The sequence below is a fragment of the Pan paniscus genome, chromosome 8 (assembly GCF_029289425.2).
Source record: "Pan paniscus chromosome 8, NHGRI_mPanPan1-v2.0_pri, whole genome shotgun sequence".
Taxonomy (NCBI): domain Eukaryota; kingdom Metazoa; phylum Chordata; class Mammalia; order Primates; family Hominidae; genus Pan; species Pan paniscus.
Window position 1 is genome coordinate 98,352,313 of NC_073257.2, and position 11,647 is coordinate 98,363,959.

Sequence of the window (11,647 nt, forward strand, 5' to 3'; positions counted from 1 at the left end):
AAGAGGTGACTGTGAGTGCTGAGGGACAGCCTTAGCTGGCCCCCAAGAGAAACCTGGAGAAATGGCTCCAGGAGGAAAATTGTCAAAGTACTCATGTCCTAGACCTAGAAACAAAAGGGGCCACCTCATCCCCTCCAGTCCACCCTGCCCACACCTCAGGTCCAGAAGGGGAACTCTGGGTTCTTCTTTCTCAACCATGGCCATTGGCCAGGAAACTGGCTGTTTCTGGGCTGGGAGGGAGAGCTCAGAGAGCCTAGCTGAGATGTTGGACACAGACCCAGCTGCCTTCCTGGGCCCAATGCCTGTCAGAAAGGACAGTATCCCAGAGGAAGGGGCTGTCACAGGCCAGCCCAGGACTAGGAACAGCAGCAGCTCAGAGGCAGTATGACCCGTGGCCTCTCCCACACGCCTGGCATAAGGTGTCCATCTGCTCACTGCCAGTTAAGTCCAACCTCCCAATCTAGAGGGCTAAGCCATGGCAATAAGGAATGAAGGGAGCCTCTTGAACCCAAAATTTGAGGAAGTGGGTGGTGCCGGAGTGTAGTCTATAAAATGAGAAAGTGTGTGTGACCTCATGCATATGTGCACGTGTGTGTGCTCTTGAGTACAGGTGGATGTGTGTGTGCCTGAGTATATGCATGCATGTGTGTGTGTGTTGCACATGCCTGTGTGTGCACCTGCACAGGAGTGACTCCAGAATGAAGGAGAACCCTGACACCTGTGAGTTCAGCACCCTGACACCGTGAGTTCAGCACGGGCTTGTGGGGAATCCAGAGAGGGGACCCAGGGCCTAACACCAGACTATCAATGCCTGCAGCCTCATCCACAGCTGTTATCACTGGCAGTAGCCCTTGAGGGGACCAGGAACAGCAGCTCTCTGTGGGACCCCGGGCGGCAAAGCAAGATTGACTTCAACGAGGGCCTTCCCTTGGGGTGTAGGTAGGCATGGGCCTAGACGGTGAGGTTCTGAAGAACAACCTGCTCAGGCAGAAAAGAGGCCCTGGGTCCAAGCGGCAGCACCAACTTACAGTCTGACTATTCGAACAGCAGTTTCCTCCAGGAACTTCCTTATGCACAAGCAGCAGCCAAGCCCAGGAAAAGAAGCTGACATGTCATTGGAGAACACAGGCAAGTCTGTGGAGGCTCCACAGGCTTACAGTGTGATGCTTCCAGGGTGAGCTTTGTAGAAACAGAAAGGAAACATAGCCATCCATCCCAAGTGACTATAGCAGGCCCAGCGAACAAAAGAGGATGCCCAGCAGTAAGCAAGAGTGCAGTCAAGCATGCAAAAGATTATCAGGGTGGAAGGAAAGTGGAGGTGGACAATGCACATTGGGCGCAGACAGGTGTGCCAACGTGGTAGGAGAATAATGGCCCTCAAAGATGTCTACATCCTAATCCCCAGATCTGTGAATATGTTAGGCTACATGGCACAGGTAGCAGACAGCATTAAGCTTGCAAACCAGCTATCCTTAAAATAGGGAGGGCCGGGCACGGCGGCTCACATCTGTAATCCCAGCACTTTGGGAGGCCGAGGCAGGCGGATCACGAGGTCAGGAGATTGAGACCATCCTGGCTAACACAGTGAAATCCCGTCTCTACTAAAAATACAAAAAATTAGCCGGGCGTGGTGGCGGGCGCCTGTAGTCCCAGCTACTCAGGAGGCTGAGGCGGGAGAATAGTGTGAATCCGGGAGGCAGAGCTTGCAGTGAGCCAAGATCATACCACTGCACTCCAACCTGGGTGACAGAAAGAGACTCTGTCTCAAAAAAAAATAAATAAATAATAGGGAGATTATCTGGGATTATCCAGATGGGCCCAATATAACCACAAAGGTCCTTGAAAGAGGGAGCCAAGCAGAAGAGTCAGAGAAGGAGATGTGATGACAGAAGCCAGGTCAGCATGAGAGGATGTGAGAAGGCCTTGACCTGCCATTGCTGGCCTTGAAAATGGAGGAAAGGGCCAGGGGCTGAGGAATCCAGCAGTCTTTGGAAGCTGGAGAAGGCCAGGAAACAAATCTTTCCTCCAGCCTCCAGAAGGACCCAGATTTTAGCCCAGTGAGACCCATGTTAGGCTTCTGACCTGCAGAACTGCAAGAGAATAAACATGTGTTGATCTAACCAACTAAATTTGGGGTAAAATTTGTTTCCACACCACAAGAAAACTAACACAGCTGAGAGGATGGGAATAAGGGGTCTACAGGCATCTTTAGGAAGACACGGACATCACACTCAGAGAGCCTCTGACGGTGTCTGGTGAGGCTGCCAGCAGGACTGCAAGAGCGTGGCCTTGATGGGACCTACAATTCTCTATAATTCTGAATGGAAGCCAACGAAGATGCCGGAAGCCATCAGAGCTAGGGATGGGGAGCCTCTAGCAGAATGTCTAGATACCAGTGTGTCCAGTGAGGGGCAGGGTGACCACCTAGGAGGTAACAGATATAAACTGAGCAAGGCCTCCAGATGGGCACCAACAAGCTCTCTGTGTTTCATTTTTATTTTATTTCATTGTTTCATTCTGTGAACCACAAGCTATTCTTGGTAATTTTTATGTCTTCCTAGAATCCTTTTGTGCTTATGATAACTAAAAGGAATATTGCCTCACTTGCATGCATTTCTTTTTTCTGCCTCTTTCCTAAACTGTTATCCTTCCACACTGCGACAGGTATATCTACAGCATATCTAATAACTCTCGTCTTTTACTCACAGTAAAAAGTAATGCTGGGAAATGAGAAGACTCGTGCTCAGCCAGTTCTTTTATATAAATTATATGCATTTATATAACCTCCTACTTGAGCAAGCACTTTACAACAATCTGAAATTTTTTTTATTTAACAAATTAGGATCTCTTTTAGTATCTAGAAGACAAATTTTCACACTATTTGTTAATATGGACTTTGCCAGCTAAATCTAAGATGCAACATTTTAGATTTAAATGTCCTTTCTGTGTTATTTGCTAACTTTCAATCCTTATCAAATGGATATTTTATTGTGTGATCCATTGTTTTCCATATATTGACCAAATGTCCTAAAAGGCAGTGCTTGTAAGGAGCTTGTTAAAAGTCATCCTGAAGAAATTGTAAGTATAAATCTTAGGACCAACATATCCAGGCCGAGTTTCTTGTTTTGTTCAGGAATATTTGATTCTGCATATCTCAGCATAAATAGTTCCCTTTTTTAAAAAAAAAGTTTTGAATATTGAGAAATGTATGCAGTTACTAGAAGTAATGTTTACAAATAGTTCCTAGTGATTTCAGAAAAGGCCAATGATGTTAAATGGGAAAAAATAACAGGATATAAAACTGAACAGAATGGGAGCTCTCAAAATGTATAAAATACAGTGGTGGGGGGAAGACTAGAAGGAAATAACACTAGTGCAATTCAGAGTGATTTTGTTCTGCCTCTTGACACTTTCCTGTACCTTCCACATTTTATATAATAAGCACACATTGCCCTTTTTCTTTTTTATATTTTTATATTAATACATGCTCATTGCAGCAATGCATTTCTTTTATAATCAGGGAAAAAAGTAAGAGCTAAAAATGAAAAGGTCAGTTTAGGCCCTCTCTCAAGGAATTCACTAGCTTAAAAAAATAATGTAGCTGAAAATATCAACGGCCTCAAGAGAAGCTGAGATGGATTCACAGTTGGGTCAAGGAACGGAAAGGGAATTACTGTTTACAGAACACCCACCGCAGGCCTTATGTAGATGATTTACACATGTCTCATCTCATTTAATCCTCACAATCCCATGAGGCAAATCCTATGATTATTCCCTTTGAACAGATCTGGAAACAGAAGCTCAGAGCAGAGCTCCAGGGTCACACCACGAGTGAAGACAAGCAAGATGGGAACTGAAACTCTTTAAGCTCCACCAAGCTCTTATCACTGCATGGCACTGCCTCTCAGACCAAAACAGCGACAGCACCACTCCACTGAGAGGTCACTGTGGGCTTGTCCAGTCAATGATGGAGATCAAGCCCCCATCTGCCTTTGCTCTCCATCCCTGACCACGCCGCTACTAAAAGTCTTTTTCTTTCCTACTCAACCTGTATCGACAACCCATGTCCTGCTGCAATGGATGTCCAGGCCCAGCAGTGAGATATAAGGCATTCATCAAGCAGGAATCAAGCCCAGTGATGGAAAAGCACCCCACAGAGTACATCCAAGGAAGGACATCCAGAGAGCTGAGCACCTGCAGCAGAGCCCCAGGCAAGGGAAAAGGAGGCTGCTGAGCACTGCTCTGCCCCTCACAAAGGCCTTCCAGGGCAGGCTCCTCCCATCCCTTGTAGGCATCCAAGGGCTATGCAAGGTCACAAGATAACAATGGATTTCAGTCCACCAGACTCATAAAATGAAAGTACATGCCAGCTTTCACCAGCACAAACTCTCTGGGCAGCAGGCAGCCCACCAACAATACCTGGCCAGTGTCTCTCTCCCTAGACAACTGTCAACCAAGAATCTAACTCCCTAGTTCCAGACATGCAGAAACACTCACTCTCACACCCCACAGAGACTGTGTCAGTCTGCCATCCTTGGAGCCTGACACATTTTTCCAGCTATACAAACAGAGAAACCAAGACCCAGAAAAGGCCCCTGGGTGGAACCTTTGTCCCCAGGACAAAGTTGCTTTGGGGCGCTTACAGGTTGAATCACCCATAGCTATGTTTTGTTTGGCTTGTACTGTGTTGTTTACATTATTTTATTAGTTGGCAATAGCTTTAAATCAAAATTTACATTAAGGTCCAGATTTGGGGCTCCTCTTAAAAAAATAAATCAGCACATCTACAACAGTAGGATTTTCACGCCCAATGGCAAAATCTGTTAAAGCTGTGTGACAGCTTCTCCTTTTAATGGAGATGACCTCTTCAGACCCTGTACTCCAGGTGCCACAGGAACCAGCTGCCCGGTTCATCCTTGTGTGTTACCTGCATGAGGTGGCAACCTTGTGCAAGAGCATCATGTTTAGTCCCTGGGGAACTGCTGATGGGAGCAGACGGGCATCATTCAGGGGCAAAATGAATGAGCTTGGATACTCAACACTGCAGAGGGGAGCCAACAGAAGTGTGTCACCAGACATGGAACACAGGCAGGGTCCCCACCACACCGTGAGCTCCTGGGTCCAGGAAATATGTGCTTCCAAACTGTGGCTTCAGCTCCCAAGCACAAAGAATGAATGTCAACAGAGATGGGGTTTGTGGAGCCAGTGTCAAGGGAACAGGTGGCACTGTGAAAGTTGTAGCTTGTCACCCCAGGTCCCCACCCCATTTAGGGTTCCTTCCGCTAAGAAGGCCCTGCCCTCCCCTGGCTGGAGCCCACCCCAAGCACCTGCAAGGAGCTGTGATAAGGGCACACTGAAAAGAAGTCCAGAAGCAGGGGGCGTCTGGAGACAGAGACTGCTGGTGGGACACGACCAGACACCAAAGAAGGGCAGGAATTCCTCTTCCCTGTACCTCAACAGACATCTGACAATGGACATCTGTCACAGCTGGAAGCAGCAGCTCCCATAATAGGCAGTGTTAGCCTCACCCCCCCCAAAAGAAAACACTGGGACTCCCGGTTTGTAAAACCACCTCAAGAAATCCTTGGACCTTCAGTCCCCAGAAGTAGTCCCCGGTCCCTGCCCCCAGAGCTGGCCCCTTTCCTTCCTCTGCTGCACCCAAGAATAGGAGACCCCCAGAATTCCTCCTTCCAACACAACGACCTCCCCAACACCAGCTCTGACCCCCCAGACCCAGGCCAGAGCCATCATCGAGGCATCCTGTCCTTGCAGGCACCGGGGAGACTAGCAACCCATGTGTACCAAAGCAGCAGGAGGACTCTCGGCTCAACGGGCTTGAGGAGAAAGCACCAGCCAGGAGCTCTTAGCCAGCCCACCTCCCACTACACCCACTGCCCCCTCTACACTTCTCTACCAGTTCCTCCAGCAAGGAATCCCTGCATCCTGCGCCACTAACTTGCCTCAGCACTGAGGGGCGCTGGCCCCAGAGTCCCCATGGTTGCGGGGAGCAAGGCAGAGGGAAGGAGAAGGGACTTAAGCCGGGTAAGTGTCAGAGGCGGAGCCTTAGGCCTTAACCAGGAATCTGGAGGCTTGGAGAAGGAACCAGGGTTCCCGAGCTGAAAGGTTGAAGGGGAGGGACTAGCAGAGAGGAGGGAAAGCAGAGGGGGTTGCTGTCGTGAACGCCCTCGCCTCGCACCTGTGGCGCCTGCCGCGGGGCCCGACCGGAGGCAGTGGCTGTGGACAAGGGCGGCCCCGGCGTAGGCCAGGATTTCCCCGCAGCCGGACCAGCCCAGCTCCGCTCCTTTCCTGGGCGAACAGCGCCCACCTCCGGCCCAGGCGGCGGCGCCTCCGCCCGCGGCGCGGACAGCGAGAGAGAAACCGGCTCCTCCAAACCTGGTGGAGGAGCGCTGCAGAGAAGCGCCGGGCTGAGGCTCTGGGGGCCGCGGGGCGCGAAACGCCGCGCCTACCAGGTTATGCCCGGGAGAAGGAGACAGGTCGGGCTCCAGCCTCTGGGCGCTCCTCACCTCGAAGCGAGGAAAACACCGGGCCACTGAGATCAGGGGAGGTGCGCCCGACACAGGTACCCGGCACGCAGACACGCCCACCCCCAAACACCGAGAAACAAAGACTGCCCCGAGCCACGCACGCCTGCGCAGCCCGCGCTGGGCGCACACCCGCGCCCACACAGCCCGAAAGGCGCCACGCAACCCGCAAGAAGACCAGCTCCCCGCGCTCGCAGGCTCTCCGTGCCGGCCCGCAGCGCAGAACAGTCCCGGCGCCGCTGCCTAGCTGGGCCGGGGAAGGCGCGCCACCGCGCATGGCACCGCGGCTGCCGAGGAACAGAGGGTGCCCTGCGCAGCCCAGCTCGTCCCAACCCCTCCGGTGCCCACTGCTGCGACGCCTCGCAGGCCGTGTCCCAGTGGGCCCTGGGCACAGCGGTCACTCACCTTCCTGCACAGCCTGGAACGGGTTGTTGGCCTCGATGACCTTGATGGAGTAGGTGATCTTCTCGCTCTGCAGGATGTCATCGTTGAGGCTCAGGTCGGATACCGCCAACTGGAACACCCTGTCGTCCTTGGCCGCGTTCTCCTCGAAGATGGCACCTGGAGGAGAGAAGGGATCAAGACTGGACCTGGACAAGAACCCTCTCCCCGCTTCCCTTGGCCCGAGGGTCAAGGCACTCGCAGACCGATGATTGCCAGGTGGTGGGAAGTCTGAACTGGGATTTCAGCTTGGCGGGGTAGATTAAGGCTCTCCCATCTCCACCTGCACAGGAATATGTTCCCCTCCCCCCACCAGCCCTCAGCGCACACGTGCACACAGTTGACATGAGTTACACATGCACATCCCACAGGCTGCCACCAGGTCACACACGTGTCTCACAACCAAGGCACCACATGTCCTAGCCATGCTCCACACAAGGGACTAAGCCAAGCTGGGGTGGCCCCAGGCAGCGCCCAAATGCCTTGACATGGTTCCATAAATCCCATCCCAGGAGCCAGGAAGTTCCCCGGGAGGGTGGTGTCCCCAACCCAAATCCCAGGACAGAATGATGGGTCCTTTCTCCATGCACGTCCCCTGCTGAGTGGAGCTGAGCGAAGCAGGTCTACAGTTGGCTTTCCTGCGCAGAGGGGTCTTCCTTAGGCAGGGGCTTCGGATGGCCTGCAGCTTGGATGACTGTGACGCTGCCCGGCCTGGCGCCCTGAGCTCAGCCTCCTACTCTCCATCCTTCCCCACTCCCATTTCCTGTATGTCTGTCGAGGGGAGTGGGGGAAGGGGACTGTGTCCTAGGCGCCTCCACGTTCAGATCTAGCGGAGCTGGGGGTCCCAGAAGGAGCTGCTCTTGAAGGGCTTTCTAGAACCGCGGACAGCTCCTCCAGGGCGCCCTCCGGCTGGCGCTTTGTGCGCCTAGCACAGCTTCCACGGACCCTGCGCTTCCAGCCGAGATCAGTGCGACCAGCCCGAGCCTAGTCCTGCAACCTGGACAGCTCTGGAGTCAGCCACCCACATCCCGCCTCACCAAGCCTCGAGGGTCCCTGAGGTCCCGGAGCTAGGCCCAGTGATCCCTCGAGCTGGGGGCTGGGTAGGAGGAGGGAGGCCCGGATTCCTCACTACACCCGGAGCCGGCGCCGCAATGCTGACCGCGAGACCCGCACCCCTCCAGGGCGGGAAGCAGGTTTGGTCACGGGCCCCTGAGGGGGAATCGTAGCTCTCCGAGCCCAGGCCTAGTCCTCACCACCCCACTCCACCACCCACCCTCCCCGCTTGTCCCGTCCTCCTCGCCTTCAACGCCTCCCAACCCCCAGTTTCCCTGTGCTCGCTGGTCTTTCCCAACTTCCGGAAAGACGACTGCGGAGGGACTCCCCCAAAGCGACCGCTGTCAGCCCCCCAACTCGGCCCAACTTCCCGAGATTCCTCCCGTGTTGCTCCCAACTCCCACCCACTCCCCCTCGGCGCGCCCACTCCCCCTCGGCGCGCCCCCTCCTCCGCGCTTTCATCTTCTCTCCCGGTTCTCTCTATCCATCTCTTCCCGCTCAGCATCCCCCTACCCCCCGCTGCCCACGCTTCTTCCCTCGGCTCCCACCACCCAGACCGTCTGGGCCCCCAAGACCTGGACCACGCAAAACTCTAGGACTGTCCAGGATGGGGATGCAGTCGCCACAACCAGATACACACGCACTCACACATACACCAAGGGCTACACAGACACACACCGGAGAAGCAGGCAGACACTGTGTCCACTCTAACAGGCTGACAGACAGTCGTGCACGCACCAACACACGCTCAGATGGCCCCACACACCCCAACACCCTCTCACAGTAACACCGACACCGTGCCAGGCGCACACAGCGACACACGCTGACAACACGCACCCACACACATTCACACACGGTTCCGGTCCGGCCTCTTTGATCTTGCCCTGCCAACTTGGCGAGCACCCCGCTGTACCTCCCCCTGCCCCCCGCTGCTCTGAGCTGCGCAGAAGGGCCCTCCCGACCCGCCGACGGCCCCGCTAGGGGCGCGGGTCTCGACGCGCGTCCATCCCGGTGTTCCCCGAAGCGTCGGCCCTAAGTGTCGGTAGAGGCCGCGGGGCCCCGCGCGGAGATCGGAGCCCCGGGGAGCGGCAAGCAGCCAGCGGGAGCGCGGCGCGGCCCGTGCACAGCTCCTCCGCCGGGCGGCGCGGCGCGGCCCTTCGGGGGAGCACCGCCCGCCGAGCCCCTCGGCCCAGGGAAACGCCAAGTTTGGACGCCGCGCACCCTCTGCCCCGTTGGGGCCCCCGCCCAGCCTCGGCCCGGCCGCCAGCCGCGCTCACCGATGTGGATGATGGAGTCGGCCCGCACCGACACGCACTGGCATATCCAGGGGAGAAGCCACAGCGTCAGCGCTTCCATGTCCCCCGGGCGCGCGGCTCATCCACCCGGGCCCGGGGCGAGGCCGAGGGCAGCGCGAAGCGGGGAGGCGCTGGTCCCGGTGCAGTCCCGGGCCGCTCCCCGGGAGAGCAGAGCCCGCCCGTGCGTCTTCCCCCGCGCGCCCGCCCCTGCGCCCTGCGCCCGCCCCAGCCCAGCCCAGCCCAGCCCAGCGCGGTCGGGCTCCCGCTCCGGCTCCGGTGGCGGCTGCGGCGGTGCTGGCAGCTTGAGCCCAGGCCGGCGCGGCGGGGGCGGCCCGCGGCTGTGGCAGCGGCGCTTCCCGCGGCTAGAGCGGCTTCGGGGGAGGCTGAGGCGGTGGCGGCGGCGGCCGGGCCGGCGTGGCGGCTCTGGGCTGGCTGTGTGTCTGAGCCCCGGCGAGGAGCGAACTGCGGAGGACGCCCCCTCCCCTCCCCCTCCCCCTCAGCTCCGCTCCCCCTCCCCTCCCTGCCCGCCTCCCTCCCCTCCGCCCTCCTCTCTACCACGTGACTGCGGAGCCTCAGCCTCGCCGCGCGGCTCTCGCCCGCTCGCGGCTCGGAGGGGGCGCCGGGTGCTCCACGCTCCCGGCCCGGGGGACGCTCGGAGACCGGCACAGCGGCGGGGACCGGCCTGGGCTGCGGCGCGCCGAGCTCTGACGGTTCGGGCCTCCTTCTCCGGTTCGCCAGGGGCGGGAGAATGGAGGAGGGCCGGCCGCTAACTGCCCTCGAGGGGCTCCCGAAGCGCCCTGGCGACCTCAGCAGCCGCGCGTCTCGGGTCATGTCCCCGGCAGAAACAGACCGTTCCTCGTGGAGTGGGACCTGGGGAGCAAGAAGAGAGACCGGGGCGGGGCGCCGGGCCAGGCCCCAGGACAGCTGGGGAGCCAGAGGGGGCCGGCCGCCGCGAGCATCTCAGAGTAGAGCCCGGGCCGTGGGCTCGAACCCTGGCTGGCCGCGCGGACCTCGGCGGGCGCCCATCCCCCGCTCCATGGGCAGCGCGCTCAGCCGGGAGTCGGGCAAGAGGCTCGGACTCTGAAGCCCAATTCATGGCCGGAAACCGGCGCAGCCGTGACCGCGGCGCCTGGACGTGAGGAGCCTTCCAAGCGGCCGGCGGGCTCAGACTCCGACCCTGCACGGAGCTTTCATGTGCGAGCCCGGGCGAAGAGCCCGCTCCTCGCGGCCACAGCGGAACAGGGCTCCCTCCGCCTCCGGTGCCTGCCTCGGGCCGGCCACCACCAAAGAGAGCGTTAGGCTGTTGTGGGCTCGTGCCTGAAAGGGACTGGGCTCCATGTGGCACCCCCAAGATTTCGAGGAGACAGCTGAGCTTCCTGGGGTCTGGGACCTGGCAGAGCCTCGTTCGAAAGCTGCTCCTCCAGCAAGCCTGGGAACGTCCCCGGGCCCTGTTGTCCGCGGAGGGGCCCCAGGACTCCCGCCACGCACCAGGGGGAGAGGCTCCCACCACAGCCCTTGCCCAGAGCTCCCAGCGCAGTGGGCGAGGCAGACACCCAACCAGGTCATCTTTTAAATGTTGGGGGGGACTATGAATGAGCTGTGTATGCTCAGATGCCTGGGTTCTGACCCAGCCTGGGAAGAAGAGCAGGGATGACTTCCTGGAGGAGATGACAGTTGTAAAGACTGAGTGGAGGTTCCCAAGGGAGAAAATAAGGCTTCCAGGCATTGAACAGTGGTGAGCCAAGGCAAAAAGAAAGAAGTGTGTGTCTGTATGTCTGTCTGTCTCTCATGTGGCCAGAGCCAAAGAGTAAGCATTGGTAGATTTCACTTTGGAAAGAAAGATTGGAGAGGATGGGCTGTGCAGAGGGGGCCAGTGGAGGCCCATAGCACTGTGAGGGAACACTGGGTGGGCCAGCTCAGCTGGGCAGGGACAGCCTGTTGGAGCGGAGAAGCTGGATTGCAGAAGTATCAAGGAATCCCATGAGCCAGCAAGGTGACTTCCAGGTTAAGGAGGCCAGGGGGCAAGAAGAGAGGAGTGGTCATATGTCATACTTGCCCATGGGAGTGGCTGAGTGTGGTCCTACACACACACACACACACACACACACTTCTTCCAAAAACCTGTCTTAGGGTCCTTGAGTAGTGAAACCTGACCCACCCCGCATCTCAAAACCCTCTACGCCTCTAATTCTCATTCCTGCAAAATTCTACCATTCACTGGCTGAAATGCTGTAGGGAGAAGAGAAATAAATCATGAGTTTTATTACACATCAGTTTGGTTCCTACGGGGACTGTCTCCACCTTGAAAGGATGGTG

At 57.1% G+C, this 11,647-nt stretch overlaps 1 protein-coding gene across 4 annotated transcripts in view; it reads right to left on the reverse strand.

Annotated features, from left to right (window-relative positions):
- Positions 1–9,903, reverse strand: part of GRID1 (glutamate ionotropic receptor delta type subunit 1) — a 777,975-nt gene extending 768,072 nt beyond the window's left edge. The window contains exons 1-2 of one of the 4 annotated variants that reach the window (XM_063607779.1): positions 9,887–9,903; positions 6,948–7,103 (exon numbers count right to left, since the gene is read on the reverse strand). Coding sequence is in view for 3 of the 4 variants with exons in the window: in XM_034931017.3 (XP_034786908.1) it covers positions 6,948–7,103; positions 9,314–9,392 (235 nt within the window). In the remaining variant the exon portion in view is untranslated. Of the gene's footprint in view, positions 1–6,947; positions 7,104–9,313; positions 9,797–9,886 lie in introns of those variants that run through there. The other 3 variants (XM_034931017.3, XM_034931018.3, XM_034931019.3) reach the window with 3 other exon arrangements.
- Between the last annotated feature and the right edge of the window lie 1,744 nt (positions 9,904–11,647).